General features: G+C 40.4%; 2 protein-coding genes across 10 annotated transcripts in view; both read right to left on the bottom strand.

Moving 5' to 3' along the window:
• tert (telomerase reverse transcriptase) overlaps positions 1 to 16,955 on the bottom strand; it is a 67,031-nt gene extending 50,076 nt beyond the window's left edge. For 3 of the 9 annotated variants that reach the window (XR_010006187.1, XR_010006186.1, XM_008108887.3), the window contains exons 1-7: positions 16,609 to 16,953; positions 10,753 to 12,622; positions 10,056 to 10,254; positions 9,400 to 9,589; positions 5,070 to 5,252; positions 1,546 to 1,710; positions 1 to 96 (exon numbers count right to left, since the gene is read on the bottom strand). Coding sequence is in view for 6 of the 9 variants with exons in the window: in XM_008108887.3 (XP_008107094.1) it covers positions 1 to 96; positions 1,546 to 1,710; positions 5,070 to 5,252; positions 9,400 to 9,589; positions 10,056 to 10,254; positions 10,753 to 12,622; positions 16,609 to 16,914 (3,009 nt within the window). In the remaining 3 variants the exon portion in view is untranslated. Of the gene's footprint in view, positions 97 to 1,545; positions 1,711 to 5,069; positions 5,253 to 9,399; positions 9,590 to 10,055; positions 10,255 to 10,752; positions 12,623 to 16,608 lie in introns of all 9 variants that reach the window. The other 6 variants (XM_062980818.1, XM_062980819.1, XR_506171.3 and 3 more) reach the window with 5 other exon arrangements.
• A 4,237-nt stretch (positions 16,956 to 21,192) lies between these two features.
• The window catches only part of clptm1l (CLPTM1 like), a 38,296-nt gene continuing 34,923 nt past the window's right edge, over positions 21,193 to 24,565 (bottom strand). The window contains exon 17 of the mRNA XM_003219815.4: positions 21,193 to 23,607. Within this exon, the coding sequence (XP_003219863.3) occupies positions 23,523 to 23,607 (85 nt within the window). The 3' untranslated portion in view covers positions 21,193 to 23,522. The remainder of the gene's footprint in view (positions 23,608 to 24,565) is intronic.

Here is a 24,565-nt window from a genome sequence, read left to right as displayed (position 1 = left end):
TTGTTCAACTACCACTGCATTTCTCAGTGAAGTGCTCTCTTGAAGATGACTCACAAAATGGTTCATCTCAGGCTTAAACTCCTTATAAGTAGATGCCTATAAATAAATTCAGATTAAAATATTTTAAACTTCTGAATTGATGCTCAGTACAATAACTGTGCTTAGAGCAAGCTATCACCATGTCAGAAAATATAAAGGATTACATCCACTTGTTACTTCCAACTAGAGCAGACTCAAATTTTGGCTAAATCAAAATTTATGTAACTTTCAATGATTCAATTACTTTAGCTGAAAACAGCAGCTGGAACTAGTCCAAAATAAATATGACCATCTGTCTTCTTCCTAACACAGAGTATGCTTCACTTTTTAAAGAACTCTTTTCAAATAAGACATGCATGTTTACATTTGTAAAAGAAGAAATAAAGGAATTTTCCCTGACAACCAATAGAGTTAAACATCTAACTGGGAACTGGGAAAAGACCTGTTTTTAGGTGTGGTGCCACCCAAGCAATAAATGACAGTTAACACAAAGTTGCTTAATAAACATCTTAAAAAACAACACACTGATACACTTCAGTAAGACTGCTAAAAGAATGGCATAAAGCCTGTCAAAATACCTCCTAAAATGCCCCCAAAATAAAATCTAAAATAATCAAAAATTGTTACTGGTTACAGAAGTAATATTTATTTAGTCTTGGAAGATTGTTCTGAAAAAGACTAGGTACCATGAAAATAGTTACTGGTACCAGTTCCTTAGAGCTCTGCCTGTGTTCTTCATCGCTTATTACTCCACAAGCATGAATGCCTGCCATCATCCACAGGAGTAAAGCAATCAGTCTTGGGTCCCTACTACAGTGCCACATAATCCAGATTATCAAAGCAGATAATCCACATTATCTGCTTTGAACTGCATTATATGAGTCTACACTGCCATATAATCCAGTTCAAAACAGATAATCTTGATTTTAAATGGCAGTGTAGAAGGGGTCTTGGAAAGCTGGAGTGTTCTCACAATAAGCTCATCTATCTCAGCTTCAGGTAAAGAAATGCAAACACTTTGCATCCTGAAATGCAATATTTATTCATGTACACTTCTGTTTTTACATGGAAAGTCCTGTTTTTTTAATCCTATCCCCACCATTAAAAAAAACTAAAATAAAATAAAGTGAAGCAACAGAAACACATGTCTGGCTAATGTCCCCCAGTGGATTTCCCTTATGGATGAGCTGTCTAGGCAGCGTATATTATAATATATCCAACTTTAGTATTTTGGCTTCCTATAAATTAGTGGGGGCTGGAGATTCCCATATAAGTGGGACAGTGAATTTGTTTTACAGCACAAAGCTTAAAAGAGCCATCCAAATTGCTGAACCTATTTTGGGGCAGGAGAGAGGCAAAGGACAGGTTGGATATCTCTTTTGAAATACAGAATAAAACCCCCACTGGATTCACTCTCCCAGTGACATGGGAACCACCAGGAACAGTTTCTTTAGGCAACAGAATATATAGCAACCACCCAGAGAAAACCAATGAGAGTTGCATTACGTGTCTCCTGTAATATTTTCTTAGAAGTCCATTTCTTGTCCTTATGATGACTGCATAGCGCCGTATGCTGTATGTGATGGTCTTTTTGTTTGGAGAAAGGGCCTGCAGAACTACCTCTTCCAGTTTGTCATGAGGGATGCTATCATAAGCCCCCATGACATCAGCCTGAAAGAGAAAACAATACAGTTCAGTCAACTGTTCTTACAACTGTGGACCGATGTCACATAAAGTAAACGTAAGAACTAGCGTGGAACAGTGCTTTGAGTGTTGGGCTACAATTCTGGAGACCAGACTTTGACTTCCCATTTGGCCATGAAAACCCACTGGGTGACTGCGAGCACTTCACACTCTCTCAGCCTCAGAGGAAGAAGGCAAAGGCAACTCCTTTCTAAGAAAATCCCATGACAGGGTCACCTTAGGGCCACCATAGGTTGGGAATGACTTCAAGGTACATGACAAGAGCAACCAAAATAAGAATACTGTAATGGGAGGACATTCACAACCAAGTACAGAAAATATCCTGCAAAAGCATTAACAGAAAGGACGTAACAGCAGTCTTAAGGTAATCAATAGTTTTTTAAAAAAGAAAATAGACTCTGGCCTTGATAAGCTTGCAATCAATAATCCAAATGGAGAAGATGTTACTAGAGGGAGAGGAAGAAGCAGAGGCAACAACAATAGGGGACAAACCTCTGCTCATCTTCCAGCATGTCCAACTGTTTATTTCCCAACCAAGATGAAGAATAAGCATATGCCAGAAGCTTTCTGGAGAAGGCGAGTTTTTAGGAGGGTTTGGTAGAAAGCTTCAACTGACAAAGACTAAGGATTAATAGAGAGCACGGGAGAGGAACGCTATATGCTCCTGAACTGGGTTAGGTTTTTGCAAGATTACCAAACATTTGCCTGGAATCTGTGCAAAGCAGAGGATCTTTGTTGGCTATGTAGAAGAGGCCATGGTTATGGAGAGACCTCTAAGGGGAGTACGGCTGTGATACAGAGAGTCCTTGCTGTTAAAATTTGTTATGGGCACACACAATGTCATTTCATGGCAGCCACTTCAGGATCCTCTTGGGACTGGGGATGTCTAGCAATTTCAGTGTGAAAAAAGCCCCTTTGCAATTTCCAGTATATCAGGGCAGCTAGCTAATGCTGACTCGGTCAACCAAAAAGAGAGGAAGGTTGATTGAGTTAGCAGAAACTAGCTGCCCTGATATACTGCTGCAGTTGGCTTCACCGTGAATGTAGAAACCTGACTTATTTCAAGCTATTATGCGGCAAAAATTATAGATGAAAACCTTTGTTTTGTGGAAATTCGTCAAGCAATTTACCTTCAGCAAAAAATTCTGAAATGTTTTATTAACTGATTAGCTGTGCCCGGCCACGCGTTGCTGTGGCGAAGTATGGTGGTATGGGAAATAAAGTATTGAGGAATTGGTGGTAGTTAAGGTAAAGGGTAAACGTTTTCCCCTGACACTATGTCCAGTCGTGTCTGACTCTGGGGGTTGGTGCTCATCTCCATTTCTAAGCCGAAGAGCCAGCGTTGTCCGTAGACTCCTCCAAGGTCATGTGGGATGACTGCATGGAGCGGCGTTACCTTCCTGCCGGAGCAGTACCTATTGATGCACTCACATTTGAATGTTTTTGAACTTCTGGGTTGGCAGTGGGGGCTCTCTCCGCTCCCCCAATTCAAACCTGTGGCCTTTCGGTCCAGAAGTTCAGCAGCTCAGCGCTTTAACACGCTGCGCCATCAGGGGATATTATTTCCTAAAGGCTGTGAATATACAATATTTCTGATTGTTTTTTGGGTTTTTTTGTCTGTTGGAAGCAAGTATGAATGCTGCAATTAGGAAAAATGATTAGGATGTAATGGCCTTGCAGATTTAAAGCCTGGCTGTTTCCTCCCTGAGTGATTTTTTGGTTGGAAGGTGTTAGCTGGCCCTGATTCTTTCCTGTTTGGAATTCCCTTGTTTTCAGAGTGGTGTTGTTTGCGATATTTTATGTGCTTCTACTGTCTGTGGCCCTGAGAAAACAGAGGATTTGCCAGACTTTGATGATGGGAATACTTTGTTGGGAGGTTTTAGCTGGCCCTGATTGTTTCCTGTGTGGAATTCCCCTGTTTATTTACTGTCCTGGTTTTAGAGATTATATTGTTCTGCATTATTCTATCCCAGTAATTATTTCATATTAAAGTAGAATCTCACTTATCCAACATTCGCTTATACAATGTTCTGGATTATCCAACGCAGTCTGCCTTTTCATAATCAATGTTTTTGTAGTCAGTGTTTTAAATTCAGTGTGATATTTTAGTGGTAAATTTGTAAATACAGTACAGTAGAGTCTCACTTATCTAACATAAACGGGCCGGCAGAACGTTGGATAAGCGAATATGTTGGATAATAAGGAGGGATTAAGGATAATCCTATTAAACATCAAATTAAGTTATGATTTTACAAATTAAGCACCAAAACATCATGTTAGACAACAAATTTGGCAGAAAAAGTAGTTCAATACACAGTAATGCTATTTAGTAATTAATGTATTTATGAATTTAGCACCAAAATATCACAATATATTGAAAGCATTGACTACAAAAATGCGTTGGATAATCCAGAACGTTGGATAAGCGAGTGCTGGATAAGTGAGACTCTACTGTAATTACTACATAGCATTACTGCGCATGGAACTACTTTGTCTGTCAAATTTGTTGTATAATATGATGTTTTGGTGCTTAATTTGTATAACAATGACCTAATTTGATGTTTAATTGGCTTTTTCTGAATCCCTTCTTATTATCCAACATATTCACTTATCCTGCCGGCCTGTTTATGTTGGATAAGTGAGAGTCTACTGTATATTGATAATCTTATATTATCTGCTTAGAACTGGATTATATGAGGCCCCTTCTTCACAGCTGTATAAAATGCACACTGAAGTGGATTATATGGTAGTGTGGACTCAAGATAATCCAGTGCAAAGCAGATAATATAAGATTATAAATGGGTTATATAGCTGTGTGGAAGGGCCTTGAGTCTACACTGCCATATAATTCAGTGCAAATTAGATAATCTGTGGAAGAAGCCTAAGTGAGGCCTAAATCTGCCTCTCCCCTAACTGAACCCTGGCTGTCCCTTGGTTGCTAGGAGACCAAGTGGGCAGAGATTAGCCCTCTAAACTGGCAGCAATTGGATAAAAAAATTATTGCTCTCCCTCTAATTACGACTTTATTTTTCTTTTTGTTGTATCAACCTAGAGGCGTGGATGATGGGTTTTGTTGTCAAATTTCGAGGTTGGGAGGCCTGTACTTTTGTTGTTTTGTGAGTCGCCGTGATGCCATCACTCATTTATATATATAGATGAGAAGCGTTAAGTGAATATCAAGCAATTTACCTCTGGAAAACAACCCATAGACATTGTGCAGCTAGGATTACAGCAGCCAAATTTTACAGTGAAATCCTATGCATGTTTTATTCAGTCTGTGCCATAATGCTCACTTAGATTGATTTTCCAAGATTTTCAAACCATACCTTCACAAAGTAGAATTTAGGCATTTCTTCATTCAGCTCCAGGATCTTCAAGACAAATTGCTTCCACGCTGCAAAAATATCATCTTTCCCAAAAACAGATGATCCAAGCAAGGCGGGATTCTTTATTCGTTCATAATTAAGAACACTAAACAAGTTCTTCAGTTGTGTTTTGAACAACTGAACCTAAAGGAAAACAAAAGAAAATAAAAAGGATGGGTTGTTGGTGCTGATACAAAATATTTTTATATTCATATATGTGTAAGCTGGTTGGTTGCTCTGGTGGAAAATTAGACAAAGGAGTTGAAAGAGCAAGTTTGTAGAGTGACTTTTTTTAACCGATAAGGGTTTTTTTTTTTTAAAGACGAGAGCAGACATATTAGAACATTCCAGTGTGGAAGTTGAAATAGAAAACATGGCTGCATAAATGCTTAGCAAAGAGATTCCCAATTTTAAAAGAACATATATAGTTGGCCTTCTGCATCAATGGCTTATGTATCCATGGATTCAATCATCCACAGCTTAAAAATACTACTTCCCCCAAAAATCTTGATTTTGCCATCTATACACATAATAAAAAGGAAAATCTGTATGTCCACTTGCACAGTCGCCCACCTCCACAAAAAGCTTTAACCCGCAGCTGAGGAGCCTCCAAGAACATTGCAGGTTACAGCAAGTGCCACATCCTAGTGTTCCTTTCTCTCTCCATTGGTGTGGAATTTGAATGACCCCGCCCACTGCCTCTTCTCTAATCCTTTCCTATTATTTTCTATGGCACGCAGCAACTGAACATTCACCATGATTTATAGGAGTTGAAGGGACTGGGATGTTACAGTTCACCTGCAATCTAGGAGCTCTCTGAACGCCACCAACGATGGACATGGAACTCACTTGGCACACAGTCTCAACATGGCCAACTTTGCATACTGGTGGGTTTGGGGGTGACTGACCTTGACATCCGGGAATTAAAGTTCACCTGTATTCAAAGAACACTAAACCTATCTGATGATGGATCTGGACCAAACTTGGCACACAGACCCAGCGCTGCCAACTTTGCATTCTGGTGGACTTTGGGGTGATTGACCTTGGTATCAGAGAGTTATAGTTCACCCACAATCAGAGAATACTGAACCCAGCATGGAGGATCCTGGAAGCAAACCCAGAAGATACCAAGGGCTTACAGCATATACGAAACAGAAATATAAGTATAGATAATTAGTCCTGATAAACAAGAGTGAAGTCAAAACTGATTAATGAAGCCAATAACAAATTGTTCTTACCCAGCTGTGATTGAAGAGTAAGGAAGGAAACATGACAGAATGTTACCAGGCACTGAAGACAGTTACAGCTCATGCCTACCATATCAGTGGGGTAGTGCTGAACTCACTGAAGATTTTAATCTGAATTTTAAATAAGCTATCCAAGGTGCTCGACCAATTTTGGTGGTGAGGTTCAGAACCTTGAGCCATTTCTGTTCTATGTATTTTTTTAACAATTTCAAATGTTTACAACAAAAGAAGGGGGGAAGGGAAAGCTAGAAAGAGAAATAAATAACAAAATAACGAGAAAAAAGGGGAGGGTGGAGTTATTAGTGAGTTAAATTGTTACAAATATCAAGTATGTTGCAAAAAGTGAGGAAGTTGAAGAGAGGGAAAAGGGACAATTGTCAGTGTACAAAGTCATTATTAATACATCTATTTCTTCATATCAATTATAATTGCAAGTACTGTATTACTTAAAATATCAAAGATTACATGTATCCCCTATATCAAAGAGAGGAATAATATTGTTACCAAACATTAAGTCCAATAGTCATATCTTCTAGTATGTTGCGAGGAGAAAATAAAGTGGGTGAAGGCTGTTGAGGAACAAGTAGTTCTTTTACAATATTATCATTGTTATGTCTTCATCTCTATTTCTTTAACACATAATACATAATATATAGAGAGGATTATAACAATTTTAATTTGAAGTCCATTTGTTGTATCTTCTTTTGTCTGCTCACATTGTCTCCTGGTCTCCATGTATTCTTCAGCCCTTACTTTAGCCCTACAGCAAACTAATATGCAGAATCTACAAGAATGGAAACTTTTAATAGACTTTTTCACAAAGATGACCACGACAGGATCTGATAACTAAAAATAATACTGTATATGTATCTTCTGTATATGGCACTCCATGCAGTCATACCGGCCACATGACCTTGGAAGTGTCTAAGGACAATGCCGGCTCTTCGGCTTAGAAATGGAGATGAGCACCAACCCCAGAGTCAGACATGACTAGGCTTAATGTCAGGGGAAAACCTTTACCTTAACCCTGTATTTGGTATATTAAAACTTAAGAGAGGGATGCTATCTGATGGGTCAATTGTTGAGAAATTATAATAGAAAAATGCATACTATCAATGATATAGAAATTACAGAATCATACATACACACACACACACACACACACACACACACAATTATAGATATATATGAATGTGTTTATGGATGTATATACAGAAAGAGAGTCAGAGAAAAACAGATTGATATAAAAGGTTAGAACAAAACCTTGAGAAACAAGTTTGAGAGATCTGGCCTTCAGGAGCTATCAGGGAAAATTCTTAAAAAGGGATTATAAGAATATTATCATACTGCGAGATTATGGTTAAGTCAGAAGAGCTTTCCATCCCAAGAGTTATAGATGGAAAATATATCTGATGTAAAAACAGAAAGAGAGACAGCATGATAATGATAAAATGATAAAAACACTAACTAACAATCTAAATGAAAATTGTAGAACATTGTAGATATTAATAATTTAAGAAAATTTTTAATGTGAAATAATCCTCTTTGAAAAATACAGTTTAATTTCCACTGAAGGGGAACTGGAAAAGTTCATCTTCATTACTGTCAAATTATTTGTTTTAAATCCTTCATCTAATTTTAGTTATGATATGATTAATCTAAAAATTTAATTGAATCTGTTAGTAAATTAGTGTTGTATAAAGCAAAAGTTTAATATGTTTCACTATCATCATTTCAATCTTTTTAAAAACAATACACAAAGTTTGTATATCTCCATTTTAAAAAATCAAAAATAGTAAGAGAAGCTCGAGCAGTTCTAAAAGTTCAGGTTGAGCCCTAGGAAAAAATGCCATTCCACTGACACAGGAGCAATCAATTGGATGGATGAAGAAAAGGTGGAACTGCTTAGGTACTGTTTGCTTCTGTCTTCTTTTCAAGTAGGAAATGAGTTCATTTTTACCAGAGCCATGAATGATGAAGGATCATGATCACTGTTCAAGAACTGACAAGGAGCGGATCAGGAAATACCGAAGTACCTCAAATGAGCTCCAAGCCTTCAGAGATGGGTGAAATGCAACTTAGGGCACAAAGGAGATTTTCTGACATGCACCAAGACAGCTGTGTTCCTGTTATTCATTCATTCCCACTCCTTCAAATGTGCTTTTCTCCATCGCTGAAAATTGAAGCATTGCATGCATGTCCATGTGTCTTCCTCTTCAACAAGACTGGGGAGGGCACTCCATTATCTAGCAAACATTCTTTACTTATATGCATTATACTCTGGCCTATTTCAGCAGAAAAAAAAGGCGAAGCTCTTATTTAGGCAAACTAGATATACTGTAGTGCTGAATTATAGGAAGGAACTACTCAACTCTTTAGGAATATGTGATAAAAAGATTTTAGAATTATAACACTATGTAACAAATATTCAAAAATGTTCTGTTCTTGATTTGAAAGTGTTATTTCCTGTTTAATTGTGTAGTACTTACGCACTTTGAAAGTAGTTGTTATACTCCAGAAACTTTGTTTTTGTGGCTGCCACAGACTACGTTGAATTGGTTGGGACTCAATGGCATTTTCATTGAAAAACTAGAACAAAATGTGCTTGCAGTTTAATAAATCTTTCTCATGTTTTTATGATAGAACCAATTAGGAAATGATATTTATAACCCAGGAACAAAAATTGTGTTACATAGTGTTACAGGATGGGTATACATGACTCTTTAGGCATAGATGAGAAAAGGATCTTTGAATTATAATCAATCGCAAGCTGAACATGAGTCAGCAGCATGGCATAGCAGCAAAATAAATGGGCTCATGAGATGTTAGTATGCATTAATAGAACAATCACTTCAAGTCACAAGAAGTAAAAGTTACACATTATTTCACACAAGCCAGACTTCATATGCTGTTCTGGGAATTATACTTGGGAGGTTGAAGATTAACTGGAATGGGCTCAGAGTATATCAGGGGTACAAATAAGCCCTAAAATATCATTAAGATGGTCTAAAATAATACCAGACTAAACTCAAGAAGTCAAGCACCTTTCTTTCTCTGATCTTCTCGCAGAAAGTTTTGGCTCCAACCACGCTATCCAGCCGGACCACAGGCCGCAGCCCATTTGTTTTGGGAATGAACCGGAGTTTTGAGGCCAGAGGAACATACTTTTCCTGCTGCAAATTTTTGATCTTCTCCTCTGACAAGGCATGGAGATGCACTTTGGCCAAGTGGTTCCTAGAACAGAAGGTAATGTTAGTCTCATGGCTAGAGACTACAAAGCAAATTTTGTCATTTCCTCTTGAGATTTGCTTCCTTGCAATACTCAGTTCAGAATGTCTACCATCACAATACTCTTCAAAGTAGTGTTTGAAATCTATTCCTTTTCTGTTCCTATTACTCAGCTGGAAATTAGAACTATGCAGTCATAATTGCACATAGGGGCCCGTCTGACATGCTCCAGTCCCCATATTCTTCCTCCTATTTTCTTTCAGTGAGTGTAGCATGTGTTTATCATCTCAACCCACTTTGCAACTTTCCCAATTTAGGAAGGTGAATTCAAAAAGAGAATTAGCAATAGGGTTCAAGTCTAGTCCGTCTACAAGTATTATTTATCTATACATAGGAAGGCACAGAAGACAGCCTCGAGAGAACATACATCTTTCCTTCGACAGGAAAAGAGCAGCTTTCTAATTATAATTACCTGAGTCCTATAGTCTCTAACTTGCTCCAAACAGTTTTTCTGAAGAAGAAAAGTAAATTCTTTTGAAACATGGTCTCAGTGATATAAAAAAAAGAGCGGAGGAGCTCTGTAACATAGGAGTCCATCAGCCAGTAGAAGAATTTGGACATTAGGTCTTGACGAAAATGATGTTCAGAGGCAGGAACAAAATGACCAGGCCCTAAATGCAGAAATCAAGTTTAATGACACTGAATATAGAACAATATTATTTCCATAAGATTCCTGTCCTTCGAGGAATATTTATTCATGTTACTACCAAAACCAAAGGCTGCAGTTCTGCAAAGCAACATATGCCTGCAGGCGATAAAGCAGGGGGCTCTCTTTAAACTTTCTACTCTGTCTGCTTCCCCAATAGAATACTGACAAACATTGCATTATTAAGCAAAGAAGCAGCACCACACATGTTCCCTCTCCCAACCAAACTCAGCCTTGTAGCGGGGATGCCAATCCTTTCAGCTTGGAATATGGGCATGAAGCAGGATGGGGGTGACAGACTCCTGCCCTGACCACAACATCCACGGACAATAAATTTATAACTTTTGAGGACTCCTTTGCAAGGCTAGGTAACATTCATGCACAAGAATATTGAACTCTTAACACCCAAGTCACCTTGGTATTAGTGACGTTTAGAAGATGTAGTTTTTATCTTTAAAAATACCTTTGGACAGACGCAGCCAAGTGCAATCGTTCACCCTCATTTTCCACATTAGCTCCTGCATAGAAAATGTGGCAAGCTTCCCCAGGGAGATGAACTTTTTCACATTTTTGTAGAAGCGGCATTTGTTATAGCTAGAACCCCAGAGCTCAGCAGGAACCACTCTCTGTAGACATTCCCGGACAAAGGTGTACACTTGCCAGTGACTACTATGTTGTTTAAGCAACCCCCTGAAGTTGGAAGTGGAAGAATCCAGGATAGGTTGCTCCTCAGGTACTTTTTGGCCCAACTCAGTCTCCCCACAGCTTCTGCTTGAAGCTCCTGATGTTCGTGGGAAGTGGCCTAAACCAACTGTTACAGAACTGGGGCAATACTCTATAGTATTGGCCTCCTGGCTCTCCTGGGATGAATGCCTTCTCTCTTGGTTCACCTTTTCTTCGCAAGCTTGTTCTTCTGTGCCATACCTGATTGAATCAGAAATCCAGATAGGACAATTCCTTTTTAAAATCCCTAGATAAGGGCACTTGGCATGCTTCTGTAGTAATTCTTGGAACAGGCCTCTCATCTGCCAATAGCGTTTAGGAAGCCTCTTCTTTCGCTTGGAATGGCTCTGGTTGGAGCTGTCGAGTTGCTTTGGGATCTGACTGGTGAAAAATACAATCTCTACTAGACTTTGTCCCCCTGATGGAGAACCCTTCAATTTATTTAGCACAAAAGAATTAGGCAAACACTCATGTAATTGCCGATGACAATACAAGAGAGAGTATCTCTTAAAAGAAGTATTATCAGAAGACTTTTCACTTGATGTAGAGTTGTGGACTCTGAAGTCTCTTCTGGCAGTGGCACCTTTTGCTGATACCATCTGAGTAGATCTAATGCCACCTTCTTGCTTTGTTGATCTATCAACAGAGTCTATTTTGGTGCTAGGCTCACAGTGAGCTTTACTCCCACTAACTAGTGTCATTGTCTTACTACTCAAAAAAGACTTTCGATGATCAAGATGTGCCACGTGCACGCCAGAGATCTGTTCTCCACATTCATTACTGTGCAGCACAGAAGTCACAGGAGTAAGCTGATCCGCCAAGCAGAAGCTTGTGGAGCTTTTAGATGCGGCATTATCACCATCTAGGCTCAACTGATGTTTGCTTTGGGTGTGAACTAGGTTTCCCGTTTCTTTCTGTAGCCCGTCCTCTATTTTCATGATTTTCATTCTTTTCGCGCTCATTTCATAATGACCTTTCCATTTTCTTTTCAGAGATCGTGTTGTTAAAGATTTACACTCACTGGTCCTTTGCTTGCTTTCTGGGCATTCGCTGGCACTCACTGTAAAATTCTGCTTGACAGTTTGAATCAGTAAAGATTGCTGATAACTGCCCTCCAAAATGTTGTTTGCTTTGCTTCCTAATTTTCTTCTAGGATGCCATTTCTTCCTGTTTCCTCTTGCTGTGTGTTGCTTATAAGATGAAAACCTCCTTCTTCGCAGGTAACCAGACAAGGTGCTGTGTTTTGGCCCAGGATACCTCTGCCTGAGGAATTTAGGAAAGGAAGTTGAATCCTTAAATGCAATTTCATAAACAGGCTGCCCACAGATTTGGTAACAACAACTAGGTGGCACTAACATAAAGAGAGAGCAGTGCTCCAATATATACATCAAGAAATCATCCCCAACTCTGTTCAGAATCTTCTCCCAGAGAATACTCTGACAAATGGTTTCTGTGGTATTATTGGGAAAGTAGCTGTAGAGATTTGGCATGTGGGGCAACGGGAAATGATTTTCATCCAATAGATCATAGCCAAAGGCCAAGACATTCTTTTTTTTCTTTTCACAGATTCTTCGAATGACTCTGGCAATGATGTCGTGCTGACTAAAAATCTGCAAGTAAACAAAAAAAGTATAACTATAGTTCTTCAACTATAGGACGTTGCGGGGTTAGCATTAAAATGTTGGGGCACAGGTCCTAAATTACGTATTGCAAGCGTGGTCCACAATATTATGTCAGGCTGCAGCTCCCATCATCATGCCTTTGCCTAGGGTGGTTGGGAATGATGGGATCTGCAGTCTAGTAGACCACAAATTGTCCTTCCATTCACTCTGGCTTGAGGCACTTCAACTAAAGGCATGTGAGAGGATGGAGCAGAAAATATCAAACCATCATAGCTACACAACACAAGAACTGCAGTTCATAGAATCACAGAATTGGAAGAGACCACATGGGCCATCTAGTCCTACCCCCTGCCATGCAGGAAAAGCACAATCAAAGTATCCCTAACAGATAGCCATCCAGCCTCTGTTTAAACTTTTCCAAGGAAGGAGCTTCTATCACACTCCAAGGCAGAGAGTTCCATTGTAGAACAGCTTGTATGTTCAGGAAGTTCCTCCTAACATTCAGGTGGAATCCCCTCCCCTGTAATTTGAACCCATCCCTCCAACTCCTAGTTTCAAGGGCAGCAGAAAACAAGCCTACTCCCTCTTCCTTATGACACCCTTTCACATATTTATACGTGACTATGTCTCCTCTCAACCTTGCCTTCTGTAGACTAAACATTCCCAGCTCTTTAAGATGCTCCTCATAGGGATTCATGGTCTCCAGACCTTTGATCATTTTAGTCACCCTGCTCTGAACACCTTCCAGCTTGTCAATATCTCTTTTGAACTGTGGTGCAATCAGATCTCTATTGAGACCCCTTCCACACAGATGAATAAAATCCAACATTATCTGCTGTGAACTGGGATATATGGACTCATATATGTGGACTCAGATAATCCAGTTCAAAGTAGATATCGTGGGATTTTCTGTCTTGATATTCTGTGTGGAAGGGCCCTGCTACACAATACTCAAATACAGTATGGGCAGACCCTGAATTACAGAGAAGAGATGTTCTGTAAGTTTGTTCTTAAGTGGAATTTGTATGTACGTTCGAACAGGTACAATTTTGAAGTGTTAGTTTTGAATTCCAGCCATACATACACATATAAGTTTTGAATAGAATAGGGAAGGGTTAACACGCCTGTGGTGTTTGTTTTGCTATCTGTGCCCCTGTTCAGAAGATTTCACCTCACTTCCTGTCCCTGTGATCATTGGATTTTGAAAAATGTGGTTTGTTGTGAAAACAAGGACTGGTGATAAACCTTCAGACCCCTTCTACACTGCCATACAATCCAGACTATCAAAGCAGATCTGGATTATCTGTTTTGATAATCTGGATTATATGGCAGTGTAAAAGGGGCCTCATATAACTGGATTATATGAGTCTACAGTGCCATATAATCCTCAATGAAATTGAATTATTTCATATTGTTTTGTTTTTTCTTAAATCTTACATAGATTTCCTAACAGTTTGAGTCAGTGTTCCTTATGAAAATGGGAAGATTATGATTGAGGATGCTGGGCTGGACAGTTCCGCGAAGTTGTACTCTTATGTTCTTGGGGCCCTTCCACACAGCCATATAACCCAGTTCAAAGCAGATATAATCTGGATTATATATGGCAGTGTAGAAGGAGCCTCAGTAGAGACACCCTTTCCCCTTAACTCTTTCAGGAGTAAATTTCCCTTCCCAGGGATAGATTTCTCTCCCTTCCTGTTGTCCCACCCCCATTATTAACTATGAGTCGCATGTTAACTTGGGAGACTGCATGTATAGGAAGAGGAATATCCTCTCAACTGCAGGTCATTGAAATGGTATTAAAATGTGTTGTTGAAGGCTTTCATGGCCATAATCAGTGGTTTGCTGTGAATTTCCAGGCTGTATGGCCATGTTCCAGGAGCATTCCCTCCTGAAGTTTCGCCCACATCTATGGCAGGCAGACTCGGGTTGTGAGGTCTGTTGGAAACTAGGCAAGCAGGTTTATACATCTGTGGAATGTCCTGGGTGGGAGAAAGAAATCTTGTCTGATTGCGGCAAGTGTGAATGTTGCAATTGGCCAGCTTGATTAGCATTGAACAGCACTTGATGAACCAACCTGGACACAGCATATTATTTGAGAACACAAAATTGCTGGACCACTCTAACAACCACCATGTCAGACTACACAGAGAAGCCACTGAAATCCACAAGCATGTGAACAAGTTCAACAGAAAGGAGGAAATCATGAAAAAGAACAAAATCTGGCTACCAGTATTTTAAAAGTTCTAAAATCAGGACAGTAAGTACAGTAGAGTCTCACTGATCCAACACTTGCTCATCCAACGTTCTGGATTATCCAACGCATTTTTGTAGTCAATGTTTTCAATACATAGTGATATTTTGGTGCCAAATTCGTAAATACAGTAATTACAACATAATATTACTGCGTATTGAACTACTTTTTCTGTCAAATTTGTTGTATAACGATGTTTTGGTGCTTAATTTGTAAAATCATAACCTAATTTGATGTTTAATAGACTTTTCCTTAATCCCTCCTTATTATCCAACATATTCACTTATCCAACATTCTGCTGGCCTGTTTATCTTGGATAAGTGAGATTCTACTGTAAAGAGCAAAACTCAGAAAACGGGAATTCCAGGCATGAAACAATCAGGGCTGGTTAACACCTCCCAACAAAGGATTCTCCAAGATAGGAAACTGCAAGGCTTTGAAGCTACAAGGCTATTCAATGCTAATTGCAACATTCACACTTGCCTCAAACAGACAAGAGTTCCTTCTCCCACCCTGGACATTCCATAGACTCCCTCTGAAGACACAGGTTCGCAGTCTGGGTATCCTCCTGGACTCATCACTGAGCCTGGAACCCCAGGTCTCAGTGTTGGCCAGGGGAGCATTTGCACAACTCAGATTTGTGCGCCAGCTGCGCCCGTACCTTGGGAGGTCTGACTTGGCCACAGTGGTCCATGCTCTGGTCACATCCCGGTTGGATTACTGCAACATGCTCTACGTGGGGCTGCCTTTGAAGATGGTCCGGAAGCTCCAATTAGTACAACGGGAGGCAGCCAGATTGTTAACTGGGGCGGTATACAGGGAGTGTACTACTCCCTTGTTAAGCCAGCTCCACTGGTTGCCGATATGCTACCGAGCCCAATTCAAAGTGCTGGTCTTGGCCTAAAAAGTCCTAAACGGTTCTGGTCCAATTTACCTGTCCGAACGTATCTTCCCCTATGAGTCCACAAGAACCTTAAGATCATGTGGAGAGGCCCTGCTCTCGGTCCCACCCACCTCACAGGCACGGCTGGTGAGGACGAGAGACAGGGCCTTCTCGGTGGTGGCTCCCCGGCTGTGGAACTCCCTCCCCAGTGACATTCGGCAGGCTCCATCCCTTCTGGGGTTCAGAAAAAAACTGAAGACCTGTCTATGTATGCAGGCGTTTGAAGAATAAGCATGTGTTGGCTTCGACGCAGTCTGAATGAAGGCTCTTGTATAAGGTCTGGTGGATGAATGGCATAAGCACTTTGCATTGTTTTAAACTTTGTATATTGTATTTTATGACTGTTTTAACTGTTTTAACATTTTAGTTCACTGTATAACAGTGTAACGGCATCAGTTGCCACTTGTAAGCCGCCCTGAGTCCCCTCGGGTAAGGGCGGGGTATAAATAATTGAAATAAATAAATAAATAAATAAACTTCACTTGTCTAGTTTCTAACAGACTTCACAGCCTCTGAGGATGCTTGCCATAGATGTGGGTGAAAGGTCAGGAGAGAATGCTTCTGGAACATGGCCATACAGCAACCCACTGGTATTAAAATGTTTGGGGAGAGGCTTTGCTCGAAGCCAGTCTCCCCTCCAGGGCAAGTTATAAGAGCCTCAGTGTGCATATTATGGCGCTTTCTTGTTCCTCGTGTGTATCATTGGTCTTTCTTTCCCACACTAAGCTGAGGAGAAGCCCACACCGCAAGGGGCGGACCCTGAGAAGGGATATTTACCTGCTGGAAGACCAAGCGAGGCGGGGGCGCCTTCCCGCCGCGAGGCCTACCCACCAGGCAGCGCTCCACCAGGACCCTGAAGCACTTGGGGTCTCCGTCCTGGATCAGCGGCTCGGCCGGCAGGCCCCCTGCCTTCGCCTCCTTCTCCTGGAGGCGCTTCACGAAGGCCTCCAAGGGCAGCACCTCCTCGAAGCAGCCCCGCAGCAGCCGACAGACCTGCGAGCGCCTCATTGCCTGGCCAGGCCCGCCCCTTCTCGGCCTTGGAGGCAAAAGCGCGGGAAACGCGGCTCCCTCTATCTTCTGCATGCAGAAGTCGTCGATCTACGTCTCCCGTCAGGCCTCGCCAACTAGGTAAGGGCGAGGAATGCTGGGGGACGCAGTCCAGCAATCCTTAAAGGGGCAGCACCCTTTCTGCTCCTGCTTTAGAGCGATTTCCCTGGGCTCAGGCTGGATCTAGGGGCCTCAAGTGGCGCAATAGGCTAAACCAGGGGTCCCCAAACTTTTAAATCTGGGGGCCAGTTCACGATCCTTCAGACCATTGAAGGGCTGGACTATAGTTGGCCAGGTGGCCACCGAGCAATAATAATAATAATAATAATAATAATAATAATAATAATAATAATAATATTTAGCCCAACTCCTTTCTGCCTTTGTGGACCAAAAGCACAAGCAAAGCACCCCTGACAGATGGCCTCCCAGCCTCAATGCTAATAATAATAATAATAATAATAATAATAATAATAATTATTATTATTATTATTATTATTATTATTATTTGTATTTGTGGAGCATCAGAGGTGGAGGATATCACACATGTACTGTTCAGCTGTGAATTATATAAGAAAGAGAGAAACCAATGCCTTGGGCCATACATTATTCACAAAATACACTGGGACCCACATATTGAAACTTCATTTTTGTTGGCTGGCTAGAATCCTAAAATAACACAAAACAGCCCTTTTCCTATTCAAAGCAACACAGCTGAGAATTGCGTATTTGGAATCAATTGGGGTAAACTGTGGAGGTGATGCAGATATTTGACCTGAACGGGATCTTGTTAACAGCTTATTTTAACTTCTTTTGTATGTTGTATGTTATGTGTTAAATGTTTTGATATGGTCGATGGGCTAATGAATAAAATGCGATTTATAATAATAATAATAATAAATTAAAAAATTTAAAAAGAGGGTTGGAAGAGACCCCTTGGGCCATTTAGCCCAACCCCCTTCAGCCTTTGTTCTGTGCGGGCCGGATAAATGGCTTCAATGGGCCGCATGTGGGCCCCCGGGCCGTACTTTGGGGACCCCTGGGCTAAACCCTCGAGCTGGCAGGACTACTGACCGACAGGTCGGCAGATCGAATCCAGTGAGCGGGTGAGCTCCCTCTGTCAGCTTCAGCTCTCCATGCGGGTTGTTGAATGCTATATAAAAGTAACTGTTTTTGAGTATTTCTAGCAGATTATCTTGATGATCTAGCATTCGACAACCCGCATGGGGAGCTGGAGCTGACAGAGTGAGCTCATCTTACCACAAGGTGAAAGAAGAATGTGCAGAAGCTGGGTTGCAGTTAAACATCAAGAAAACCAAGATTATGGCAACCACCAGACTGACTGATAATTGGCAAATAGAGGGATACCAAAAGGTCCCAGGTTCAAACCCCGGGAGCAGCATGAGCGGCCGCTGTTAGCTCCAGCTCCTGCCAACCTAGCAGTTCGAAAACATGCCAATGTGAGTAGATCAATAGGTACCGCTCCGGCGAAAAAGTAACAGCGCTCCATGCAGTCATGCCAGCCACATGATCTTGGAGGTGTCTATGGACAACACCGGCTGTTCGGCTTAGAAATGGAGATCAAATCACGTTTTATTGATTAGCCCATCGGCCGTATCAAAACATTTAACACATAGACATACATACAACATACAACCCGCGGTAAAAAAAGAAGTTAAAATAAACAAGCTAGAAATGGAGATGAGCACCAACCCCTAGAGTCAGACTTGACTGGACTTAACATCAGGGGAAAACTTTACCTTTACCTTTAGAGAGAAAAAACATGGTGGCAGTGACAGATCTTGTATTTCTAGGCGCAAAGATCACTGCAGACGCAGACTGCAGACAGGAAATCAATGGCCAACCTCAATGAAATAGTGAAGAGCAAAAACATCACACTGGCAACGAAGGTCCGCATAGTTAAAGTATTGGTATTCGCTGTAGTAACCTATGGATAGAGCTGAACCATAAGGAAGGCTGAGCGAAAGAAGATAGACATGTCACACTTTTGAGCTGTGGTGTTGGGAGAAAAATCCTGAGAGTGCCTTGGACCACAAGATCAAACCAGTCCATCCTCCAGGAAATAATGCCCGGCTACTAACTGGAGGGGAGGATATTAGAGGCAAAGATGAAGTACTTTGGCCACATAATGAGAAGACAGGAAAGCTTGGAGAAGAGAATGATGCTGGGGAAAATGGAAGGAAAAAGGAAGAGGAGCTGACCAAGGGCAAGATGAATGGATGGTATCCTTGGACTGCTTTGACCTTGAAGGAACTGGGGGTGGCCACGGATGACTGGCGTGGGCCGGTCTATGAGGTCATGAAGAGTCGGAAGTGACTGAATGAATAAACAACAAAGCAGATGACCTGCTTTTTGGGAAACCTGTTTTAATAGGTTGGGAGATTGCCCCCAGTATTACTTCTTCTACTGAATCTTTCCCACTGAAGCATGGGAAAGTTAGATAACTTGTATTTAGACCAGGGTTGCCTTGAGGAAACTAACATCTCGCAATCAATCTACCTTTCTTCAAAAGTTGGAAATTCAAATGACATCACACTGTGTATGCGCTCCGTTTGTCAGCTCTAGCTTCCCATGCAGGGACATGAGGAAAGCCTCCCACAAGGCTGGTAAAACATCAAAACATCCGGGCGTCCCCTGGGCAACGTCCTTGCAGACGGCCAATTCTCTTACACCAGAAGTGACTTGCAGTTTCTCAAGGCACTCCTGACAAGAAAAAAGGGGCTGGATCTACACTGCTATATAATCCAAATCTCTTCTACATTGCCATATAAAATCCAGAATATTTGCTTTGAATTGGGAAGGTAACGGTGCTCCATGCAGCCCACATGACCTTGGAGGTGTCTACGGACAACGCCGGCTCTTTGGCTTAGAAAGGGAGATGAGCCCCAACCCCCAGTCAGACATGACTGAACTTAACGTCAGGGGAAACCTTTACCTTTTTACCTACACTGCCATATAATCCAGATTATCAAATAATCCAGATGGTCTGATTTGAACTGGATTATATGAGTCTACACTACCCTATAATCCAGTTCAAAGCAAATTATCTGGATTTCATGTCAGGATAGGGCCTTAGATAAACTAGCTTGATCTGCATTTGTTACAAGTCATTCCCAACATGAACCAACAGCTAATTAAGCCGTAGGAATGTAAAATACACTTGAAAACCTATCTCTCCCAGCAATACTGCCCAGTTTTATGGGTTAAACCCTTGTGCCGGATGAACTGCTGACCTGATGGTTGACGGTTCGAATCCATGGGATGATGTGAGCTCCTGTCAGCCCTGGCTTCCCATACAGGGACATGAGAGAAGCCTCCCAGCAGGATGGTAACATATCTGGGCGTCTCCTGGGCAACATCTTTGAAGACATCCAATTCTCTCACACCAGAAAAAACTATTTTAATCTTTGTTTTCTGTGTTTTAAAATATGTGTTTTTTATAGAAATACGTTTTAATATCTGTATTCTGTATAATGTTTATAGGTTATATTATGATTAGGCAGGTAACAGGGAGGATCAGAAATGATAAGAATGCTATGTAACACGCGTTTTGTTCCTGGGTTATAAATGTCATTTCCTAGCTGGTTCTATCATAAAAACATGGAAACATGGAGGGGTCAGATTGAAAAGACATTTGTTTTCACATGCTATATGTTGTGTCAATAACACTATGTAAAAAAATTCTGTTCTTGGTATGAAAGCGCTATTCCTGTTTAATTTTGCGGCACTTACTTTGAAAGTACTGTAGTTGTTATACTCCAGAAACTTCATTTTTGTGGCTGCCACAAACTATGCTGAGTTGATTGAGACTCGATAAGACATTAATTGAAAAACTATAGTAAAAAGTGCTGCAAAAGTCCCACAAAAACAAAGTTTTGGTATTTAATAAACTTTCCCCATGTTCTTATGGTAGATCTAATTAAGAAATAACATTTATAATCCAAGAACAAAAGTTGTGTTACATAATGTAAGCCTTACAATTACCAATATTATATGCAAAGGGTAGGAGAGGAATAGCAACTTGCCTAGATCTGCTTTATAGATGAAGTGAAATTAGGAAAAGGTCACACTGTATGAGTCAAGACACCTAGTCTAGGAAGACCCACAATTTGCAAATCTCTCCTGATCATTTTCCAGAACTCAGCAGCTTCATAGCTGCAGAACGGATCAAATGTTTTAGCATGTATGTATCAGAATATGTCATTTCCCAGCTTCAGCTTGAATCAACTGCTAAGTTAAATGGGAACCTTACATTGAATCCACAGTCCTCTTCAGGAATATAATCAGAGCCTGGGCTCTCCGCATGAACGTTTATTTGTACACAGACTGAAGGGAACAAAGATCACTGATTCAACAAGAAGTTAACCAGGTCTTTTCTTCTTTGACAGGACAATAAGATGTTACATTCTTCATTCAAGATCTAAAACAAAACCAGTTAATTTAAATAATAACTGTGCTGCAAATTATTCAGCTAAGCACAGATCCTCTGTACTTTGAAACACCAACCAGCTAAACCTGGGATATTAATATTTCTGCCAGGAATTTCTTTTTTGGACCTAGAAGTACTGTATTCCACTGGATAGATCATGCCCAAACCCCCTCAAAACATTAATTTAAGCCTTGCTTTATAGAATAAAGGTAGTAGAAAAAAAATCAATTATTTGGGTGCCAACATTGTTATTTAAAAAAAGACTCGATACATGATACTGCATATTGGATTGTCACACTTTGGTCCCACTGACAAATTAATCATTACTAGTTTGTTCCATTGCTTTGAATGGGACTAGGACTGAATTACCTTGGTTGAGTTCCAACCCATTAGTAACCTACCCTAAAAACCCACAACAAGTCATCTGATGCTAACCATAAGTGGATTTCGGGGTGTTATTAATGGGTAAAACATGCATGTGCATTCAGTAGTATCAAATGCAAAATCCCTTTGGCAACAAGGGTCACCATAAAGCATGTTCAAGTCTCATTCACGTCAATGGGCTTAAGCATGCATTGGGCACAGGATGGCACCCCTAAGCCCCCATCCAGCGCTCTTATGGGTGGGGTGAGTAAGTGGTCATACATGCACAGAGAGATCCCTTACCAACATGCACAAATGAAAGGAGCTCATACCAAGGGACTAAAACTGCAGATTGATACATTTCTGTCCAGTCATAAAAATCCCAAAGAATTCAGCGGGCATTTACCTCAACATAGGACAGATAGCATTGCAGCTTTGTTCGATTCCATGCAATGATGTAAGTGAAGATCTCTTTTCACTTGCATTCCAAACATACTTAAAATAAATTATTTTTCAGAAAAGGTAGGGAGATTATTTGATTAATAAATGCAGCATCCTAATTTATAAAAAGGACTGTTATAAAAGTATACATCCCTGTACCAAAAAAAGGCAATTGGAAAGTTAATTTACCTTTTCACCAGACTTTAAACAAAATCTCTAGAAATTTATCTCACTACCTCCACTTTCAGTCTAGCTACTGATGACTTCAAATGACTTTCCCTCATTGTTTAATGTCAATATAGAAAGGAAAAGGTTCCCTGCCGAAGTATAATTGGCACAATAGTGTGTCATGCAAGTATGTATTTACATCCCTTTTAAAAAGATGTCTCTGACTATAACATAATGGCTCTTGCCTTAGAAAAAAGATCCAGTTTAGGAGGAACCCAGATGTTCCATCTATAGGGCTAAATAAAGTGTTTCGCCCTGTGTACAAAAATATAACGACTGAATACTCTTCGCTGCGTGTGGTTTGTTGGGTTTATTCTAATAAGCCTCTACAAGTTAAAAATGTATTTTTAAAAGTTCGAAGCTATGTCCAGTGGCATCTCAGAACTGTCTGGTACACATAACATACAGTACATGCCTTTATATGTTGATAATATTGCATCAAGGATGTTCAGTTTTGCTGCTGTAACTAATTTCCTATTGAGAACTGCAGCTGACAACTTGGTCTAAAAAGGAAATTGAAATGTGCACAGTAGGGAAAAGTGATATAAAACATGGGGGACAATCCAGCTAAACGAACATTTCCTTAACCCACTTGATTTCTAAAGGAGAGTATAAGCATATACTTCACTCTTCTTCACTGAAATCAATTGGACTTAACAGCTTACAGCTTTGGATAGATTGTGCCTTGGGATTGGTCCAACAAAGTACAAAAACATTTTATAGAAGGTTGGAAAGTCAAAGGCTTATCCCTCCCCACACACCACAATCACTTTTTTACAATTATGCACAGTATCCCCCTCTCTTTCCTCAAGTAATGGCCACAAAATGTAAATGCCTCATTGCCTGTTGTTGGAAGGTTCAAGAAATTAAGTAAAACAGACACAAATATCTATGCAAAAACTTTCACAGAAAAGGTTGACTGGTGGTGTGAGACCAACAGAAATATTATCAGACTTCTTGACACCCCCTCTCCCCAACCACACACAAACGATAATGATAAAAGAAGATTGATCCCTCGGCAATGAAAACATATTTTGGCAATGCAGATGATATATTGTCTGTTAAGTTCTGTTGCAAGCCTTGAAGAATACTCTTTCACTTCACCACTTTTTAAAAGTCAGACAGTCTGCAGCAGTCCCAAGAGGCTTGTAGAGTTATTTCAAAATTATTCTTTGTGGGGCTTTCTTTTCGGCTTCTCTTCATAGGATTCACCATATTCATTCACTCTGCTCTTATCCACAGGATAAAGCCTTACAAATAATAAAAAAATCATTAAAAAAGGCTCACTGCATTTGTATTTTTGCAATCCTTTCTATTGCCCAATTAATAAATGCACATAAAATAAATTCATGAAACAGCTTGCATTGCTAGCATAGCCTTCCTCAAATGTCACCATAATGTGGACAGTGTCATCAAATAAGCAATGTGGAGCATTGTTTCTTCAAAACCAATGTTTGTTTTCTAAAAGTATGTCTGCAGCCTGATTAACGAAATAAGACTAGTTCCTCTATGTATATTCTAGAACAGTGGTTCTCGACCTGGGGTCCCCAGATGTTATTGGCCTACAATTCCCAGAAATCCCAGCCAGTTTACCAGCTATTAGGATTTCTGGGAGTTGAAGGCCAAAAAATCTGACCTTCAGCTCCCAGAAATCGGGAAACCCAATTGAAAACCACTGTGTTTCTTAGAGTGGTCCTCTGTAAAATTACACAAATAGGTTCCTAAGCCACAAGCAGCTAGAAAGGGGGAGGATTGCATGAATGAAGGAAGGAATGAGCGGGTTTGTGTGAATTCATAGACTAGAAGAAACACAGTTACAGGTAAGCAACGTGTTGTTCTTCATGGATACTAGCAAGCTTAGATGCAGGAAGGCAGGATATACGTCAAAACGACACCAAAGTAGTGCAAAAACACTGCTCAAGTATTCACACAGACTATGAAGAAGAAACAGCAGTTCTTTCTACTCATACTTTAAAACCTTCAAAGAGGGAAAATACTACAGTATTTGTGACTTCCACCACAATGTCCCTGTTGACATATTTTGCCTTGACTGCTCTATCTCTAAAGTCATGTGCCTTTTCTTTTCCAATTTTCCAGTGAATAACTGCCATTCATCTATAGTAGGCCTACACAACCTGTGGCCCTTTAAGTGTTCTAGACTTCAGCTCCCAGAATTCCTGACCATTGGTCAAGCTGGCTAGGACTTTG

The sequence above is a fragment of the Anolis carolinensis genome, chromosome 4 (genome assembly GCF_035594765.1).
Source record: "Anolis carolinensis isolate JA03-04 chromosome 4, rAnoCar3.1.pri, whole genome shotgun sequence".
NCBI classification, from domain to species: domain Eukaryota; kingdom Metazoa; phylum Chordata; class Lepidosauria; order Squamata; family Dactyloidae; genus Anolis; species Anolis carolinensis.
Note: the sequence above shows the minus strand (reverse complement) of the source record. Positions and strands in the feature narration are given on the sequence as shown.